Genomic DNA, 21,956 nt, shown 5'->3' with positions numbered 1-21,956 from the left:
TGCCACAGAGGCTGCAGCCTACGCCATTGCCAGCAGCTTACAGAGCCCAGCTCCAGGTTGAGCTGTTGTTCAGCATCTTAGCTGTGAAGGGCAGTGTCACTGGCCCTCATATGTGGGATCCGAACCGGGGCCCTCTGGCATCCCAAGCCAGTTCTTAACCATCGTGCCACTCGGCCGGCCCTGTTTTTATTTTTATGTCTAGCATGTACCTCTAAGATACATAACATCCTGCTCTTCAAATCCTCTCAGTTGATGTCATCAGCATAGTTGTTAGGATGATACCCTGTGAAACCGTAAGACAAAATCCCAATGAACCAAATCACAGCAAAGAGAGGTCAGAATGACTTACCGTTGAGGTTGCACCTGCCATGAGAAAGGGAAACTGCTTTGTGTAGTCCTTGTGCACCAGAAAGGAAAAAAAAAAAACATGCCTCATTAATAGCAATATTTCAGGTACCAAGGGTTAAGTTAATCTATAGGAAGGACAGTATATCTTGAGAAGCAACTGTAAATCTATAACTTCACATGATTCATATAATCTACTGACATTCTTTAAATCTGTCAGTCTTTTGTGCTAGTTAGTCTATTTGGTAGTTTGCATGGGGGCGGAATAGGAAGCATCAGAATAGCTAATAGTAGTTGAGCATTCGCTTCATACTATCACTAAACTTACACATATAAGTGGATTATCACATCATTACTCTGCAACTTAAGTCTTCTCTAGCACTTAGGATCTCTGTGCCTCACCTAGGAACTTAGCCTTTGGTAGAAGTTACTGCATCAGCAACTTGCATTTACTTTTGCTATGTTAACAGTCCTTATCCAAAGGGTTCTTCGGGAACCAGTGTGGGTATCATTGTCACTTGCTATAAATATCTATTCCAACCATACATTTGGAAAATAGGTAGTTCCTAATGTGAGGCCAGTTCAGGCCAAAACTCCTTCCATCACCTGGCCTGCAAAGGCTCTGTTCTAACTAGCAGAAAATAGTGACATTCTGGGTTCCTAGGAATTAGTTAGCTCAAAGCCAGAACCCAATAGACCTCAAAAGATGTTATTTCCCTTTACCCAGTGGAGTTATCATGGTAAATGGCTACAGATTCTTAGGGGAAGATGAGGAAGAAGGTTCATGGTATATGAGTGTTGATGTGCTGTGGCGGGTTCTTCTTACATGTGCCTGGGAGTTGAGTGAGAAGGGGCCCTTTCTCTAGCGTGGTGGAATAGTCAAGCCCCCTCAACTGACCTGGGCTGGCTACCTCCCATTTCCATTATTGGGAGCTTCACAGTGAATTATCCACAACCAGAAATGTCTGAGCCCTGGTGACCGTGGCCTCTGAGGTTCCTTCCATCCCAGTAAGGTCAGGAATCCCATTTTGAAGCCAGTCCCTTCCACCAGCATCTCAACCTGGTAAAGACAGCCAGGAAAACACTTCTGAAAGATTCCAGTGCTTTCCTCTCACCAGTATAAACCCGCTAGCAAAGCACATTTTGTGAATCCATCCCATCAGGGGCAGGTGAAGGTGTCAGTAGGAAGGTTGACCCTGTTGTTGCATCCTGTGTAACACTGATCTCTTCTTTGTTTTAATGGCTTTCTGGCTTTTCATTGTTACCTAGCTGAATCCAGCATTCAGTCTAGATTTCCACTGGCCATCCTAGCTCATCATTAGAATTGCAGCCAGTTTCCTGAGCCTTTGCACTAACTGTGTAAGTTCAGTTAACCATACCATAGCTACAAATTTGGCCATATCCAAAAATTATGCTCCCCCCCACCTTTTTTGATGATTTTTGATGATCCAACTCAGTGAATTCGTTCAGTTTCTTCTATTAGCTCTTTGCTTTTCTACCTTGTTTATATATTTTACCCTCCAGATCATGTTATGGTTGCATCCTAAATATCCATGAGCAATGAGAGCTGGGTTGTGGAGCAGTTTTCTTCATGAAAGCAAGACACAGTTGAGAGCATAATAGATATTTTTAGAAGCTGGCTTTCTCCATCTCCTCTGTTTCCTCTCAGCATCATTTCAGTTGTCTCACCCAAGGCCCTGTCTTTCACATGAGCAGCCCAGGAAAGATGTGAATTCCATTGGCATTAACATTCAGTGACCAGCAAAATTCTGAAATGTTAACATTTGGTTCAGCAAAATACATAGCATGGTCATAGAAAGGCCCTGAGTCTTGCAGTGTTTTTGAGGATGAGCATTTGATGTTGGAGCTGGGCTTCTTGTTTTGTTATCCAGTATTGTCAGAAGTAATCCTACTCCTTGGTTTCAACATTTCTCTTCTCCTTTTAATTGGGTCTCCTTTACCCCTTTACCACCACCTAAAATACATTTCAGGTGATTGCAAGCAATAACTGAAGTAACTATTGTACAGTTGTGAACTATGAGTGACTTTCTCTTTTCCATCCTGAAAATTAATTTACAGTTCCTTTCCCTTTATCTGAACATAATAATTAGGTTGGCATCATCTACATTTCCCCCATCAGTCTCAACTACAACCCAGCGTCTGATACTAACTGCTAAGCCAGTTAAGGTCCTTTATTTAAGGGAACTCAGCTTAACTAAATTAACCACAACAACAAAACCGTCAGTTGGGGAGACACTGAGGAAGCTGGCAGAATCAAAACATGAGGTAGACTACCAACCCTTGGGCAGAGCAGGCTGTGTTTTGGTGTCTCTGGAGCTCTCTCGGGAAACCTCTGCTACTTTCGGGGTTTCAGAATCCCAGGAAAGAGAATCTGGTTGTCACAGTGTGGGTCGGCTGTGACTGTGTTTGCATCAGTCAGCCCTAACAGGAAAGAGGGTGAATAACACATAAGACAAACACACCAGTTTGTGTCTACTATCATAGAATAATATTTTTATGGTTATAGGGTGAGGAGGACCTTTCTAAGCAAACACAAGATTCAGAAGCAAGAATGAAATAGATTGAAAGATAATAAGTATATTTAAAATATTAAATGCCTCTGAAAAATGACACCATAAAAAAGTAGCCAACTGGCAGAAGCTATCTGCGACAGGTAGACAGAATTTTCTGTAATATATAAAGAGCTTCTACAAACCTGTGAGGAAAAAGTAAACATTGCTGTAGCAAAATTGGCAATTCACAGAACAAATGGTCTATAAACATAATGAAAAAAAAAGCTGAACTTTATCTAGTAATCTGGGAAGTCCAGATTAAAACTAACCATTATTTTAGGCATGTTAGATAGGAAAATTTTGAAAGATTGTTATCAAATATGGGCAAAGGCATGGGAATACAGTTACTGTTATACACAGGTAGGAGGAGTTTAAATTGCCATAGCATCGGAAGGATGATTGACATTATCAACCAAACTTTAAATGCTTACGCTATCTGACCTAACTTCTGGAACTCTGACAGAAGCCAAATATGTATTTGTACAAGAATGTTCATTACAGCATTATTTATAATAGCAAAGAAAATAAAATAAAAAGCAGGTATCTGTCAATCAGCAGAATGGCTAAATGATTTCTTGCTTCCATTATGAAATTCTGTATTGTCATTAAAATAAAAATGTGTTGACACAGAAAGATCTTCAAGTCATACTGTTATAAGAGAAAACACGTTGCAGAAGACTGTGCATGGTGTAATCCCCCCTTTTAAAAAAGAAAAAACTATGTATCTCTGTATGTGGGTGTGTGAATACATTTTTTAAAGTCTGAAAAAATCCTTGGAACTGTGAGCAGTGGGTTACCGATGGGGCGGCTAGAATATAGGAGAGACATGATACGAAACTTCCTCTTTCTTCTGAATTATTTTACTTCCTTGTACAACAAGCATATTCTTTTCATAAAATTTTTTAAAGCAGAGATTTTGTTTAAAATCAGAGTTTTTGTCTTGTTTTGTTTTTTATCATGGTAAATGAAGCTAATGGAGCTTAGCTTTAGTTAGGATGGATATATAGCATGTAAAATAAAGAGCTGATGTCCCCAGCTTGACTGGTGCCAGGAATCTTGTGGTCAGATTGTTGTAAAAAGGAATAACACTAAGTGGGAAGTTGCTCTGGAGAAAAACTGGACTATGGGCGTGAACAGCAGAAGGAACAATAGGCATAGAACATTACAGTTGTTTTCAGATATTTGACAGACTCTAAGGAGAGTGTGAAACATCTTTATGAAACCCCACCATGGTTGAAAGTCCATGAGATGGCTTTCATCTTAGAATTGTAAACTGAAACTTTTTTATTGACTAGCATTTGTCTTAGAAGGAAGCAGGAAAAAAAAATTTTTTTTTGTTCGCTTCTAAGAAGAATGGAATAGGGAGAGAGAAGACAGGGAATGTGGTGGATCCAGTGAGATGGCCAAAACCTGTGCAAGATGTGACACTCCCTTGCTCAGGACCCTATATCTTTAGTGGAGAGAGCATAATGCTTAGATTTCCAGACGAAGAAACATGGTTACAGAACGGTGAGGCAGAGGCAGCATAGCGTCTACATTGATGAGTTGTCTCTAAAACAAGTGAATCAGAGCCAAAGGCCTATAGGTATTAGCAGGCACTGCGTCAAGGGCTTTGGAATTCAACAGTCCAGGGAATTGGAGATTCAGGGTTTCCAAGGGCCAGAGAAGGCTCCAGCTGACCTTTGAGTTTTACACTAGTCAGTACAAGGGAAATACAAAAAGGCATGTTGTGTCTGGGTGTTGGGTCCTTTTAAACAGAACTGTTCCAAGATGAGATGAACTGCCTTGAAAGGTAGTAGATTTCCCATTCCAGCAGAATATTTAGGCACTGGTGACTATTGGGTGAGAGTATTTAAGGGGGGTTCAAACTTAAAAGTGAATGAATGAGATTCATACTTTATTGGAGATCTTAGGCAGCATAGTGAGGCAAGAAAAGAAATGAAAGGTATTAAGAATTAGAAAGGAAGAGACAAAATATGCATTTTCACAACGGAGAATATTATCCTCAGAGAAATACAAAGTGTCATCAGATAAATTATTAGAGTTAGTGAATTATTTTAGCAAGGTTGATAGATACAGAAACAGCATTAAAAATTAATGCATTTCTAATCATAAGCCACAGTCAGAATTTAATAATTTTTAAAAGGTGGCCATTTACAGTAGCATCCAAAATGTTAAGTACCTAGGAATAAACTTAATATTTACAAAATCTTTGGAGAAAATTATAAAAATGTTTGAAGACATTAAAGAAAAAAGCCTAAATTAGTGAAGAGATGAGATCAATGGATTAAAAGGCTCAATATTGTAAAGATGTCAATTCTCCCCAAACTGATATGTAGATTCAATGCAATTCCAATAAAAATCCCAACAGGTTTTTTGTGGAACTTGACAAGCTGATTCTAAAATTTATATGGAGGAGAAAAGATTCAAGAATAGCCAAGACATTCCTGAAGAAGAAGAACAAGGTGAGGAGACCTACCTTACCAGATACAGAATTATTATAAAATTTAGTAATTAAGACAGTTGTGTATTGGCACTGGGATAGACGGATTGACCAATGGAATAAAATAGAGAGCCCAAAAGCAGATTTATGTATGAATGGAAGCCCATTTGTGACAGACATGCTGTTGCAGTTTTGGTGGGGGAAAAGATGGTCTTTACAATAAGTAGTACTGGGACAGTTGGGCAACCCTGTGGGAATAAATGAAATTCAATTCTTGTCTCATGACAAACACAGAAATCAATCCCAATTGGTGTAAACACTGAAATTTAAAGAACAAAATGATGAAATGTAAAGACAGTAACATAGGTAAATATACTTGTAATCTCACAGTAGGAAAGGATTCTTAAGACTTAAAATGTTAATGAAGGGAAAGATTAATCAACTTGACTACAATAAAATGCAAAACTTCTGTTCATAAATAGATACCATAAAGAAAATGAAAGAGCAGGCCACAAACTTGGTGAAAAATATTTGTAATTTTTAGAACTGATGAGGGATAGGTATCCAGAATATATAAAGAACTCCTAGAAATTAATAAGAAAACAAACAAGCAATTCGGTTGAAAAATGGGTGAAGTACTTGACTAGGTACTTCACACAAGAGGAAACCTTGTTGACCAGTAAACTATGGAAAGATGATGCACCTCATTAATAATCAGAGAAAGGTATATTAAACCTACACTTGATACATTTGAAATCTGACATTAGGAAATGTTGATAAGGATACAGAACAACTGGAACACTTTGCATTGCTGGTGGGAATGTAAATTGGTACAACTACTTTGAAAAAACAATTTGGCCTTATCTAGTAAAATTACAGATACTCATACTTAAAATTCTTGCACATGTGCACAAAGAAACTCTTACTAATTACTGCTCAAAGTAGGATTGCTAACTGTAAACAACCCAAATATTCATCAGTAGTAGAATGGATAAATAAATGTTGGTATGATCTCAAAACGGAACACTACAAAGGATGAATGAACTTTGGCCGCATGGAACAACCTGGATGAATATTCAGAACATAATTTGGGGCAAAAATCAAGTCACCACTTGATTATGATTCCATTTTTATCAAATAAAATAAACTGAACAGTAAAAATGTGTTGTTGCTGGATACAAGATATATGGGATACAAATAAATTAAAGCAAGGTAATTAATAATAAACACAAAGTTCCAGGTTTACTTGTGAGAGGAGAAGGAAGAGCATATGATAAGGGATGGGCCCAAAGAGAACGTCTAAGTTTAATTGTGTGATGGATATACTTGTATTTTTATAAATCTAAACATTGAAAAACAAAAATCATGTTTTTTTAAAATTGTTTAGTACATAACCTTGCTTCCAGTAAAGGCTTAAGCAAGGAATGAAATGGTCTTTGATGCCACCTACTGTTTCTAGAGAACTTAACATCGAATAGCCTGATTCAGCTGCTGCTTCCTAGCTTTCCAGGCTAGATTTTTTAGAGTAGAAACTAAAAGAAACAGAATTCCTCTTGTTGTCATCCCTGCTGTAGGTGTGTTCTTCAGTCTGACCCATCATGACCCTTTGTGTCTGGCACCATGTTCTCTAGAGCAGACCCTTTTCTCTTGACGAACAATGGCTCCTATTTCTTCCTAACTTGCCTTTTAGGAGCCTTAGCCTAGCTGGAGACCTGGTTTTTTCTTCATCGTGACGGGGGGAGCTAGGGAGGCTGATAGGACTTTGAGGTGTGGTCATTGTTATTACTGACACTGAGGACTATTTTCAAGAGTCATGCTGTCACACTACCTCTGTTCTGGTGAGTAGTCAGAAAAGTCACGACGCATTTTTGCAAAGAAAAACAGAAAAAAGACTTCATGACTTTTCCAACAACCCAATACATCATTTTAGACAAGGAATATACAAGGAAAGTAATGCCTCTGGATTAGTCATGAGGGCTTTAAAAACTTGTATCTCATCCTGCCCTATACCAGGGTGGAAAACTGGAAACCTAGCCTGCCTGGGTGAAGAGAAGGCAAACTGAGTGAATCGGGAATTCTGGTCTTAAGTAGAGTCTCTGCTCCTTGTGCGAGTCCAGCCCAGGATACTCTTGTTTTCCCTTTTATGTATTGGCAGCGTAGGATCTAAGGAAATTGCCTCTCTTAGTAAAGTAACATGCAGAGCCTTCAAGGTTTTAACTCCGAAAAGCAAATCTCTTGAGTAAGTGAAGGCAGATGAACTATGAGACCCTGACTCCCTTTATCTTAGGATCTTTTACTTTAATTTCTCCTACGACTGACTGTCTTGCTGATTCCCAGGAAATATATTTGCTTCCATCTTAAAGCTCTTGCTTCCATTTGGCAAAATTGGTTCCTTTTAGGCTGGCATTTCCTTTATTTGATCATATATTTATTTGATTATCAAAGCTAGAAACCTAAGAGTCATCCTTCATTCCTAACTCTCTGTCTCCCTAGTCTGCCTTCCCTTCATTCCATCTCTAAATCTAGTAACTCTAATTCCAGAATATATCTCAAGTGTATCTGTCTCCTTTTACCATTATCTTTCCATGTTTCTATCCTTGCCTCCCAGGCCATTTTCCACATAGCAGCCAGAGTGATTCTTTAACACGTACATTGCATTGCAGTTTAAAAACCTTGAATGGTTTCCTCATGCACATAAAATAAAATTCAAGCTCCCTATTCAAGGACCTACGTGGGAACATGTGAACTAACGTCAGGCTCATCTCCCACTTCCTCTCGCCACTCCCCGCTAATTGCACTTTGTATGTAATACACTCACTGACCATTCAGTTGGTCACATAAGCCAAACCTGCCTCTAGGAGATGGCTCTTCTCTGTGCCTGGAATACTGTTTTCCACACTCATCCTTCCTCTTAGAGACCTGCCCTTAAATCTAAATATGGGTATATTTTCTCTAGTAGCATTTTGTTTCATCGCATTTGTCATGGTATATAATTTTATATTTGTTTTATTTGTTTAATGTCCGCCTTTCACCCACACATTTATGTTGTCCATAAGAGCAAGAACTGTGTACATGATTGATTGACCACTATTTGGTCTGTATCTAACCCAGTACCTAATAGGTACACAATATATATTTGTAGAAAGAATGAATGAAAAATAATACATGAACCATAATTTACTTAACTCTTCCCCTACTGCTGAATACTAAGGTTGTTTTCAGTTTTGGGTCATTCTAAACAATGATGAAGTAAATAATTTGAACATAGAGGTTTTTACTTTAGATTTACTTCTCAGAAGTGGAGTTGCTAGGTCAAGAAAGTATGAATATTTTTAAGGCTCTTAAAACATATTTCCAAATCACTTATCAGAAAGGTTGTCTAGGTTGGAATTTTAAAATATTTCCCTTTTTGCTTTCTACTTTTGAATATATGGAACATATAAGAAAACAGTTCAACTAATAAGGTTTAGCTTCCCACTTATATGAAATTAATTTATTAAATGCTTATTCTGTGCCAGACATGAGATTATCTTATCTATTCCTTGTGTGATAGATACAGTATCCCAGTTTTACAGATGAGGAATCTTGGGCTTAGAAAATTTAACAGATTTGCTCAAATTCACAATCCAGACTATTTCATGTTCAAACCATTTATGCTTATCCACATACCTACTTAATACACATTTGCTCCAAAACTGCTTCAGAGTCAGTGTCACCTCGCTCAAATCCCCTGCTTCCTAACTGCTGAATCCATGTGAGTGTTTGCCCTCCCACCCACCTGCCTGTCCTTGCTTCCATGCCACTAATGCTAGAGGCTAGGCTGCTGTGCCCCCTTGTCGGGGTCCCAGAGAGGAGCTAACTCAGCTAACCATCCAGAACCTTCCCATGTGGTTCACTCTGAGATGCATCTCATCTTTGCATGGTGGTTAGCATGCGGATAAATGGCTTATCCCTTCAGTTATGTCCCCACTCCTATTTACAGCAGTGGTCCTTTGTGACCCAGCCTTATAACAAACGCCCTACCCACATAATAATCATAAAGAGCATTGCTTAGCTTATAGTTAACAGGAAGGGCATTCTGCCCCCTGGAGATTCTTGATGGTAAATGCCAAGAAACTTGCAGGCTATTTAAAGAAGAAATACCCTCTCTGTGTTAGGCTGTAAGTATTCACCTGGGCCCATCTTTTCCCCCCATGAAAAGGTAGAACTTGCTGCCAGGTCAGAGTTTGGTGTAGCAGTTTGCATGTGAGGTGTTTATCCCTATTAATAACTCCTCTAATTTCTCTTAACCTTTCAGGCTCTCCCTGCTTGTCCTATCCAGGCCACCTGTGAAGCTGCCTCCAAGGAGGAAAATAAGGAAAAAAATCGATATGTAAACATCTTGCCTTGTGAGTATTTGTATGGTTTCTTGGAATGTAACCTGAAATTGCATCTCTAGCCAGTTTTTCTGAGGCCGGAAAAAATCTTGCAATTGATTATTGGAGGGTTAGTAACGAGAGTAGGGTCAAGCCTTCAGTCAAACTGAAATTGCCTTTATGGTTCCCAGGGCGACCGCAGGTGCCTACAAAGTCAATTGGGGTGCTGGACCAGGTTTTTCTGTGTTAGGCCTAAAGTTTCTAGGTTAACAAGGAGAGCAGTTTCACTAGGACCAAATAGAAAGTGGGTTGTTGTAATGCAGCGGTTCTCAACCTTCCTAATGTCGCGACCCCTTAATACAGTTCCTCGTGTTGTGGTGACCCCCAACCATAAAATTATTTTTCTTGCTCCTCTATAATTGTAATTTTGCTACTGTTATGAATCATAATGTAAATATCTTTTTGTTTTCCGATGGTCTTAGGCGACCCCTGTGAAAGGGTCGTTCGACCCCCAAAGGGGTCGCGACCCACAGGTTGAGAACTGCTGCTGTAATGGGTTTTTTTGTACTATTCATTACAAAGAAATTCTAATACAGAGTTCTCTTTTATAACCTCTTCCCAGAGTTAGCCATTATTAATTAGTTGATCTGTAACCTAACAGATATTTTTGTAGGCCAGAGGTCTCCAGAATGGGGTATGCATAATCCAGTAGGATATGAGAGCAAGATGTTTGAACTTCGCTTTATTTTTATAATTGCTTTGATACACACACACACACACACACACACACACACACACACACAATTCATTCTTTCAAAAATTTTTGTTTTTTTGAGTGCATAATATATTAGGGACCACTATACTAGGCATTTACAGATACTTATGTCTTCTTATTTATGTATGAATGTGTGAATGTGTATATATTATATATTTTTTTAAATGTAGTTGGTATACTGTATACATTACTTTTTCTTTTAATAACATATTCATCTGTTGAAAAACATAAGTATTCACTTTCCTTTTCATCAGCTGCTTCCTATTCCATATTGTGGATATATCTTACCTCTTTCACTATGTTAATTGATTTCATTTTTTTCCAAAATGTGTCAAAAATCCACAAAAAATAAAAAGTTGATATTTTGACTATTTTATGCACTTTATAACATTTTGAGCTGCTTTGTACATAAATGACATTTTTATTTTAAACCTTTTTTGTATGGTAATAAATTTACCATTATATTGAATTTTAGCCAAAAATACTCAAAGCATGCCAAGTGGCTTCAGTTAGATTTAAGTATAGATAAATTAGAATCTAATGGCATTGATGACAAAAAATTTATTACAAAATGCTATACAATATGGCAAGTAAAACATCGTTGTTGTTGATAGTGCAAGCCACAGGAAAACATATGCGAACATTTCAGCAAACGAGTTAATTTATTGAGCTAGTTCCCTAATGATGGTTAAGATGTGTCCAAATTTTTGCTGTTAGAAATAGTGCTGCAGTGACATATTTAAACATGTATGTCTCTGTACACATAGGTACAGATGTCTCATCTGGCCTCATTGCATCAGGACAAGTGAGAAATAAAATTGGATTTATCTGAAATATTAATTATTTGTTTTTTTCTAGATGACCACTCTAGAGTCCATCTGACACCAGTTGAAGGAGTTCCAGATTCTGATTACATCAATGCCTCATTCATCAATGTAAGGAACTCAAGCTTTTCTCATTATTACCTTGAATGACCATTGGCTGCCATCTACTGACTTGACTCCTTCCCCATTTCACATTAGGAGGAATATTGGTCATTCCAAGTTTCCCCCTGAGGAGTCTAATTTTTTTAAGTGACTGAAAAAATTTTTTTGAAGATGAAATAGATAGTTTAAAGTGTATTCTTATGTTTACCCTGTCATCATCCCCAAAGGTTTCCCATGTAGAAATCAGAATCTAAATGTGTACTATAAGAGCCAGTGAATCCATTACTGAGCTTATTCAGAAAGCTAAGAACAAAACTAGGCTTTGCCATCTACAGTAAAAATAATAGAGAACAGGACAAGAGTATATGACAGGGTAAGTCTGGTTCGTAGTGCCTACCATGAATCAGGGCCTGAGGGAAGAACTGAAATTGGGAGGTTTTTAGGGGTGATTTAGAGAATGCTAATAGATTTGAGTGTGTTCTATAGGGTATAGGGAAGGAGCTAGTAGAGAGAGAGGGAGGAAGGAAGGGAGGTGGAGAGAGAGAGAGAGAGAAAGAGAGAGAGAGGACACACACATGCTAGCAAGAACAAACCTGACAACTGAAGCAGGATGCATGAGGAAAAGAATATTAATGGAATTTGTACACCCATGTTCATAACAGCATTAATCACAATAACCAAAAGGTAGAAGCTACCCAAATGTCCACTATTGGATGAATGAATAAGCAAAATGTGATGTAAACATATAATGGAATAATTCAGCCTTAAAAAGGAAGGCAATTCTGACACATGCTACAACATTGATGAGCCTTGTAAACAGTATGCTAAGTGAAATAATAACCCACCATCCTCTGCCAAGCACACTAAGCAAGAGGCGCTTATGAATGAGACAGAAGGAGACCAGGAGAGAAGAGCATTTCAGAGGGCATGGAGGAAGCATTTGGTGGTCAGCAGGGTTAAGTACAGATGAGAGATCTACTGAGAAAGAGGGAACAACTGTGCTTTGGACTTGAAGTATAGAGCTAGACAGTATCCTTCGCTGAAGCAAATTGGGGCCACTTATGATAGGCTGTCAGTTCCACTTACCAAACCCCTTTTCTCCACAACTTTATTGAGGTATAGTTTATATAACAAAAATTAATCCATTTAAAGTGTGGAATTCAGTGATTTTTTAAAATCAAGTTTACCAAGTTATGCTGCCATCATCCTAATTGTTTTAGAACATTTTTAACAGCTTTTTTGAGATGTAATTCATATACCATAATTTTCACCCATTTAAAGTTTATAAATCAGTGGTTTTTAGTATATTCACAGATATGTGTAGCCATCTCCCATCAATTTTAGAACCTTTTCATCACATCAAAGAGAGGGGAAAAAAAACCCTTAAACCCTTTAGCTAATGCCTCTTAGTTTTAGAACATTTTGCTTACCCCAATAAGAACCTTCTTGTCCATATGTAGTTAATCCCATTCCCATTCTGGCAACCATTTACCAAGCCCTTTTTGCACAGAACTAAGATCACATGTGGATCTTGAAGGAAAGTGATACCAGGTACCATGGAGTGGTAGCAACAGTCAGTGGGGAATGGGACTTGTGGTTGGGGGAACACAGAGGTCTGAAAGTGAACCTAACATTGGTCACAGGAGGAGACGAACCAGGCAGTAGCACCGTTAACGAGTGGGCTTCCATCCTAGAGTCTTCAGAGGGACCGATTTCCTCATTCACCTTTAGATGTCTAAGAGTATATTGGGCCCTTAGAAGTGGGGTGTTTTGTGTTTTGTTTTGTTTTGGTTTTTTATTAAATTCATTGGGGTAACATTGGTTAGTAAAATTACATAGATTTCAAATGTACATTTCTATAATACATCATCTGTATGTTGCATTGTGTGTTCTACCACCCAGAGTCAGTTTCTCCTTCCATCACCATATACTTGACTTTTTTTTAAACTGGTAAGAATGTAGCTACTACCTACAGTCAGCTGGGATTTGACTTTCAGAATCCAAACATGTGTCCCAAACCAGGGGTCCACATTTCATCCACATAACACAAGGAAGATCAGTAGTTTTGCCTCATTCTAGTTATACTTCTTGGTTAAGCAGTGCCGCCATATCACTATATGCTTTCATGGAATACATACAGCACACTCTTGGTAAAGATGGGGCAGGAAGCACTTTGGGGCTGGGCCCTCCAACGGTGCCTTCAAGCTATTCATGGCCACATGCTCTAATGAGAATTTAGCAGTGACTTCTCATGGAGCATGGCTATGACGTGGTTTAACATACTCTAAGAGCTTCTCGGTTTTTATTTCAAGTTTAGTACTAAAGCAGAATGCGGTATCCTAAATTAAGGCTTTCTTAGTTTCCATCTCCTAATGATTAAAAACATTTGCAGATAAGAAAAGAAAAAAACAAACAAAAAAATAAAATAAAATAAAAATAAAAACATTTGCAGAAACTTAAGTTCCTCTTCTCAGTAAAAATTTTAACAAGCTTCCTGTTGCTGACGCTAAATATGTCCATCTCCAGGCCTAAAACTTTCTTTATCCTTCTGTGTTGGGAGGCAACCCTGCCCTGTCCTTGTTTGAACTGGAATAGGAAGTTGTTTTTCAGACTCAGGCCCTTCCTTTATTCTGCCACTGCCTTTGCAGACTTGTATTTTACATTGTCACCTTGGTGTGACACGGTGTCCATCCCTGAAGCTGCCTCCCTCATTGCCCTTCTTACTGCTGCGTAAGACCAGCAGAAGGTGATTTACAATCCTTAAACCAAACGATTTTTCACTTACATTGGATTTCTTAAGTCTATACTTCCTTTAAACAATGAGATTGGAAAGATGTATAACTAAAACAATAAAGACTGAAAAAGGAAGTTACTGCCAGTTGTCAGTTTTTCAGAGGCTCCTTTGCTTCTCCTCCCACTGCCTGTGGTGGAGAACCCTATTGTCAAACAGTGGAGCTGATCCACTGTACCCACAGGCTATTCCTAGAAAGTTTTTGCACCTTGGTAAAGCATCATCAAGAAAATAACCCTTTTGCCTTCCTAGTGTGGGCCTAGCTTCATCCCTGGAACCACTACATACTCGTATTTTTCTGCTTTGGACAGTTCATATCCTTTAACACTAAAATCCAGATTGTCAGCCTCTGAGAAAGTATCAAAAACAAGCTCTAACCTAGGATTTGGTATTTGACATTCTTCATTAAAAATTCACTTTGAGAAGACTATGAAGGTGATGTAATCTTTGATTCCTACTATCCAAAGTTAATCCCTTAGAAATTTCTAGAATGGAAATCCTTGTTAATTGCCTGGACCTTTTTACAAAGGAAGCTTTGTTAACTGGTTGAGAGTCTGGAGAATTTCATTCCAATCCATTTTTGGCTTTCACTTTTTTTTTCTCCTCTCCCCCTACCCCCCCTTTCCCTTGCAGGGCTACCAAGAAAAGAATAAATTCATTGCTGCACAAGGTAAAGTAATGATAATTTTCTACTCTCGTTCTTAACTATGAGCTCATAGTGGGTTTGGGTTATTCCTTCCAAATGCTAAATAGTTAATCAAAATGCAGCAGCCTTTTTGTAATTATTACTATCTGAAAGAAATGTAATCTACCTTGCAAGTTTATAACTAAGAGTCTTCATCTTGATGACGTAGTATCCAGGGGCCATTTAAAGGAAATCCTTTTGTAAATGTGCTGAAAAAGACAGGAGAAGGCTGTACACACTACACACACATCAAAAAACAAAAACAAAAAAAGGAATCTAATGAGGCCATCTATCTTGGGCTCTTTGGGAACATTGGATTCTAGCTGGGCTGCTCAGAGTTAGAATTTGGAATCACTTCCAGAGAGGATTGGCCACCTCACAGGGTCCAGGCTGGCTCATCACTGCCCTCCACTCATGGGCCTGAGCTCCATTGTCATTCACAGATAAGTGGTCTAGGAATCCTCACAGCGGGACCCCGTGCCATGGTCCTGCACATGCTCTGTACACATTTCCACAGCCTGCTGTTCTAACAAGTGTCATTGCCCTTAGGAGTCTAGCAAAAGTATTTTGATGTTTGGCGTATTAAAAAGTAATTGATATTATGATCCATCTAAGCCCATTTAATCACTCAGCAAATACTTACTGACCATCTATTATGTGCCAGGCACTGGCCTAAGTGATGGGGATATGTAGGGGGATAAAGCAAGATATGGTCCCTGCCTTTTTGGAGCCTTTAGTTGGTAGAAGACAATTTATAGCAAAATTAACGGAAATTTTGGTAAGTGGCTATGCTCTTGAATATGGTAACCAATAGCCACACATGGCTATTTTAAATTAAATTTTTAATTAATTAAGGTTAAATAAAAATAAAAACTTCAGTTCCTCAGTTACACTAGTCACATTTTAAGGCTCAATAGCCACATGTGTCTAGGGGCTACCAAAGTAGTGTAGATATAAAACATTTCCATTGGCCGGCCGAGTGGCTCAGTTGGTTAAAAGCTCACTCAAGAGTGCGAGCTCTGAGCAACAGGGTCACCAGTTCCATTCATGGCCCAAGCTGAGCTGCCAACAGGCGGCAGGATGGCTCAGTTAAAAAAAAAAAAAAAAATGTCCGTCAAATCCTATTAAGCAGTACTATATAGACATAAAGATGTAAAATAAAATAAAGATCAAGGTAAATTAAGTTGGGGAAAGCCTCAGATCTTCCTTGTCCTTGCAGTCTCCCACTGGGGTCTGGCTGTTGCCTAACCAGGCCCGCTCTCCTTTCCTCTAGCCATCTGTCAGTTCATATCCATCCTTTGAGGCCCAATTCAGCTACCACCAGTGATGATTTGGGCACCAACAACCATGTGTGATCTCTAACTCTCGTTATTTGCCATGGGCCTTTTTAACCCCAAAATATTTAATATAATAAGGTCAACTGTGACTTCCTGGTGGACCTTTTCTCAGACTCCCATCCTCTTGAACCGCTCCACAGTACTTTACACTCCTTGAAACTCTCCTTCGTTATTTCCTGAAATTTGGTTATCTTGATTTTTCTCATTTTTCTAAATACCCCTTCTCTGGATCCTTTTCTTCATTCTGCCCCTTAAATGTAGATTCTCCCCAGATGTTTGGATGACTGCTTCCATGAAACTCCATCTCTGTCTTTAACAACGCCATTTTCTCTCAGTGCTCATGCCTCTCCATCTGCTCCTTAGTCTCCTTCCCAGGCTTCTTATTCTGTCAGAATTTGAGTAACACTGAAGATCCCCAGCATTCTGTGTCTGACCCCTTCTTTTCTCTCTATTCTCTTGGAAACACCTCATCTAATACCTACCTGTTTGACTGGCTTTTGCCTCTCTTGAGCTCCTAAGCCACATTTGCAAACTAATTTTGTACCTATCCATCTGGATACCCCCACATATTATTTAGATTCAACATCAGAAATTGAAACATGACTCTTCTTTAGCCACAGACTGCCTTCTTCCTATATTCTCTGGCCATTACCATCACTGAAATGTAAATCTATCTAATCAACCAAGCCAGACTCAGAGTCATCCAGATCTTCTACCTATCCCTTAATCTAAATATGACTAGTCCTCTAGTTCCTCCAATGTCTCTCTTCCCTGACACACTGCCTTACTCCTGTCATTTCTTCCACTTCTGTGGCAGTAGCCTACTTACTGATCCCCCTACATCCCACCCTTGCTCCTTGCATTCCTTCCACCAGAATGGCCTGTCTTGATGTAAAACTTTTGTCAGGACTCTCATGAAAATTTTATAATGATTTTCTGTTACTTGTAGAACAAGCCTTTTACTAGCCTAGCCTCCACCCCTTTAGATTCTGGTACCTTATCTATCTTTCCATCTCCATCTTCTACCACTCCGTGTACTGTACACAGGGACCTCACTGAACTCTTTACGTCTCAGACATCTCGCGCACTTTTTTTTTTTCTTTTACAAATTGCTGTTTTTGTTCTTCAGTCTAGTTGTGGAGGATGTCGCTTCACTAGCCCATGTTGGTATGATCATTGTGCTTTTCCTGGGTGAGGCAATCAGTTGCTGGTCATTGGTCGGCCGCTTACTGCGACTCACAGAAGCTCTCGCCAGCTGCCAGCCACTCACGCTATTTGCCAGCCGCTCACGTAGCTCATGGCAGCCCACTGCAGCCCTGCTCCCGGTCGAGCTGTTGTTCATCATCTTAGCTGTAGAGGGCTCAGCGTCACTGGCCCCATTGTGGGATCCGAACCGGGGCCCTGCTGCTCAGAGCTGGTGTCCCAAGCCAACTCTTAACCAACGCGCCACTTGGCCAGCCCTGTTCTCTCTCTATTTTAACAGCTTCACACCCCCACTTCACCTCTAGTGAAGTGCCTGGCACATACATGATGGATACATGGGAAATGTTCAGTGAGCAGGTGTATGGATGGATAGATGTAGAGTAAAACCTTGGGTTGCGAGAGTAACGTGGTTTGCGAGTGTTCCTCAAGATGAGTAAACATTTCTAATACATTTTAACGTGGTAAACAAGCAATGTCTTGCAATACGAGTAGTTTGTTTCCGGAACAAATTATGCTCACAAACCAAGGTATTACTGTATTGGATATTTAGCTGGGGACATGTGGGCACAAGCTTCCAAAAGTCAGGAATGAATGTTCCCAAATTTTCCAGAATCTTTCTTTCCCCTTGCTGTATGTTCTCATTTTTTGCTATTGGCTGCTTTAGGACCAAAAGAAGAAACAGTAAATGATTTTTGGAGGATGATCTGGGAACAAAACACAGCCACCATTGTCATGGTGACCAACCTGAAGGAGAGAAAGGAGGTGAGTGGAGAAATTAGATAGGAGGGCCCCTGATATGGACATGGCCAGCAGAGTAGTACCTCTGCTGGAACTCTGTGTTTGAGCCTTGGCAGTCCCCCCTTGTGGCCCCCATGCCAGTCATTCTGTGCCTACCAGACTTTCCTATGTTCTTGAAGCCTCCGGTGAATCTTAGGGGTGGGGTGCCTTAGGGCATGTTTCCTATGTCTGGTAGTCAGACAACTCACCCTGGTTCCAAGCAATCTGGAAGAAAACTTGGGCCGCTGGCCAAGGAAACACCACAGAGGAGCTTTTCTTCCCTGGCTTCTCTAGTCCTTCATTCCCCTGGTTCCTGTTCCTCCTCCAGAGTCAGCAGAGGGAGCTACAGGAACTGAGACCCTGCAGGGTGCAAGGGAAGCTGAGGCCCTGGCCTGATCCTGTAGGCAGCTTTCTGACTGGTCCTTTTCTTTTGGTGGCTGCCAAGTCCACTCCTGGCCAGCTCCATCACTGGGCCACAGCCAACACCAGTCCTAAGTCCTGAATTAAGATCAAGCCCCAGAGAGGAATCCCCATTCATGACAGCTTTTCTCCAGGATGGCCCTTGAGTCACCTTGATCCACACTTTGGGGTATTGGGTGTATTGATTAGATGTTCCACAGTGCTTAGGAGGGATAACACTAGGGCTGGACTTTAGGTTCGTTTCCTGCAACCAGACCTCTGGCTCTTGGAACCTATCCAAGGACCAGTCACCAGAGAAGACCTTGAGCCTCTCGTGTCAGGTTTATAGTCTGCATTAATCCACGCTGGTGGCCTCTTCATAACAGGTTGCTGGTTCCAGAGATTCAGACAGGCTTGCCTCTAGAGTATGACCTGGAATATTGTGGAAGTACAGATTTTGTAGGTAAAGTGGCTTCCGATTTGCCCTGAGCTGAAGAAATGGGGTGGGAAAGAGCGAGAAGTATAGGACTGGGGCTGTGCATAAGTTAAGAGATTGTGTTAAAAAGGATGAAAGCTGAGGAACTTAAAAAAAGAGCAGATAAAACAAGTCTGCAGTTGACTGAGGTGAGAAAAGATGCCATAGGGCTTTCCAGCGACTTCATTCTGGACATTTGTGGTCCTTCCCTTTCAGCCCCTGGGGCGGGAGTTCGGAGGTCAGGGGATGCATGTCTGTTTTTTCCAGTGTAAGTGCGCCCAGTACTGGCCAGACCAAGGCTGCTGGACCTATGGGAATATCCGTGTGTCAGTAGAGGATGTGACCGTCTTGGTGGACTACACAGTGCGAAAGTTCTGTATTCAGCAGGTACTGTCTCCTACCTCTTTTCTCAGTTCTCGTGTAAGATCTGCTGACCATTAAGAGGGCAGAACAGGCTGGGTTACCCCCTCACTTACTCAGGGTGATCAGGAAAGCTGAGTGTACCATGTGTTTGGACTCTGAAACCAGAGATCTGGGCTCCCAGGGAACTTCTTTGTCAAAGCTAAGGGAGGAACATTTTCATGACTGGGAAAAACAGTGTTGAAATAGAGTTTGATCATCGTAGGTATGAACCAAGTGCATCAGGAGGTGGTGTAATCTGAGTACTTGACTCACTTCTCCTCCCTTCTTACTTCAGAGGCTCCTGACATCAAGTATGTGGTGGGTCCTGCTCTTGGCCCTCCAGAGCAACCCTGGAGGCTTGAGCAAAGGTCACTTTCAGCTGAGGGCAGGGAGGTGCTGAGAAAGGGGGCTTACCAAGAGTCAGGAGATCTGTATTTTCATTCTGACTTTGCCACTTACTAGCTCTGGGACCTTTAACCAGGTCATTTAACTTCTCTGTTTCACATTCCACATCTGTAGGCTGAGAATAACAGTAACAGCCCTGCCTATCCCCTGGGTTTCCTGGGAAGATTCCCAGGTTCATCATTAAAACTATCTTGGGTACACCCTCATGTCCCCATTGTCATTGACAGCCACAGCTGGCCCTGACCCCCTAAGCCTTACCCTCCCTCCCCTGGTGCTACCCCATCCAGCATCAGGGCCAACACACAGGATCTCTTCACTTCACAGGTGGGCGACGTGACCAACAGAAAGCCACAGCGCCTCATCACTCAGTTCCACTTTACCAGCTGGCCAGACTTTGGGGTGCCTTTCACCCCGATCGGCATGCTCAAGTTCCTCAAGAAGGTGAAGGCCTGTAACCCTCAGTATGCAGGGGCCATCGTGGTCCACTGCAGGTCAGTGTGGCCTGACCCTTGGCTTCCCCCTCATGCCACATTCTGCTCCCATGGCCAGAGCATGGGAAAGCACAGGGTCCCTGACTGAGGAGGCTGGCATAGAGCAGATGAGCTGTTAGGGGCCCTGGGACAGCAGCCTGAGAGACTCCTCCAGTTTTGATGCTGGGTAAAGAGCACTTGAGGAAAGAGGGAAGGGCAGTCCTCCAAGACTGGGGGTGGGGATACCACTGCTATGAAGCCAGGAAGCTAGGTTGAGTGCTACCTTGTGTAGTGAGAGCCTTCAGATCCTTCTAAGTGTCAAGGTTCCTTGATCCTGATAGCTAGAAGTAAAGAGTTCTGGGCACAGTGGGGTTTGTTGGTTCCACGAGAGTCCCAGCTCTACCCCATTCAGAATCAGAATTTAGATGCCTGAAGAAAGAGCCCTGGCTTGTGCTGCCCCTCCCTGTATGCTTCCAGAAGGCATGCTGGCCATCCCATTAACACCCCTGTTCTGTGGCTACAGTGCGGGTGTAGGGCGGACAGGTACCTTTGTCGTCATTGATGCCATGCTGGACATGATGCATACAGAGCGGAAGGTGGACGTGTATGGCTTTGTGAGCCGGATCCGGGCACAGCGCTGCCAGATGGTGCAAACAGATGTGAGTGATTTGCGGGTGGGGGCATTCCAGATGCAGGGCCCTTATAAATTATATATTAAAAGAGACATGGTGTACAGAGAAAGTTGTGCCTAGGGGAATCTGGAAGGCAGGTGTCATTTGCACTGGGCTCTAAGGATAAGGAACAGGTCCTGAGGGAAGCAGGCATGCAAGCAGCCAAGACATCTGGTACCCACAGAATTGTGATGCAGTTCAGCCATGTCTGGGAGCAGCAGTTGAAACCAGCTCTGTGGTTAGGGCATGGAGTTCAGAGGGCACAGCACTAGGAGGCACAGGTTTTGTGTGTCACCACATTTTGATGGCTCCTTCTGACTATTGAATCTGTGTTCTCAGAATGAACAGGAGTTGGATTTGTCCTCTTCAGACTTCCATTCCAGTAGGGTGCCAGGGCAGGACCCTCCCTCCCAAATTAAGCATCCCCAGGGGGACTCCTGCATCACTAAATTGGGACAAGAGCAAGTCATATTCCTGCTAGGATCAAAGGAGAATGGACTTTAGGGAAATGGGTGTGGGAAGGAGTGGTCTGGCACAACAGGGACCATGCTATGTGTAACTGAGAACTCGGGCACCATCTGCGTTTCAGATGCAGTATGTCTTCATATACCAAGCCCTTCTGGAGCATTATCTCTATGGAGATACAGAACTGGAAGTGACCTCTCTAGAAACACATCTGCAGAAAATTTATAACAAAATCCCAGGGACCAGCAACAATGGATTAGAGGAGGAGTTTAAGGTGAGTTCAGATTCAAGGATCCATGTGATTTGGGGAATATGAGATGCTTGACTCCTTGTGGGTTTACCAGCAAATGATGAATCCCCTTGTGAGGCATGTGGGTGGTTAAGGAAGTGGTCTCTAGCCCCTTTACTCATACCCTGGTCATTCTCAACCCATCCTGCATGTTAGAATCACTTGGGTGG

General features: G+C 41.2%; 1 protein-coding gene across 3 annotated transcripts in view; it reads left to right on the top strand.

The window, feature by feature from the left end:
• PTPRA (protein tyrosine phosphatase receptor type A) overlaps positions 1–21,956 on the top strand; it is a 141,124-nt gene that overhangs the window by 106,728 nt on the left and 12,440 nt on the right. For 2 of the 3 annotated variants that reach the window (XM_019645715.1, XM_019645714.1), the window contains 8 exons: positions 9,659–9,749; positions 11,350–11,426; positions 14,842–14,878; positions 18,098–18,195; positions 19,352–19,471; positions 20,216–20,382; positions 20,885–21,020; positions 21,622–21,771. In XM_019645715.1, coding sequence (XP_019501260.1) covers positions 9,659–9,749; positions 11,350–11,426; positions 14,842–14,878; positions 18,098–18,195; positions 19,352–19,471; positions 20,216–20,382; positions 20,885–21,020; positions 21,622–21,771 — 876 coding nt within the window. Of the gene's footprint in view, positions 1–5,289; positions 5,384–9,658; positions 9,750–11,349; positions 11,427–14,841; positions 14,879–18,097; positions 18,196–19,351; positions 19,472–20,215; positions 20,383–20,884; positions 21,021–21,621; positions 21,772–21,956 lie in introns of all 3 variants that reach the window. The other variant, XM_019645716.1, reaches the window with a different exon arrangement.

Source organism: Hipposideros armiger, unplaced genomic scaffold, assembly GCF_001890085.2.
Source record: "Hipposideros armiger isolate ML-2016 unplaced genomic scaffold, ASM189008v1 scaffold_94, whole genome shotgun sequence".
Taxonomy (NCBI): Eukaryota; Metazoa; Chordata; class Mammalia; order Chiroptera; family Hipposideridae; genus Hipposideros; species Hipposideros armiger.
This window is presented reverse-complemented; position numbering and strand designations above follow the sequence as displayed.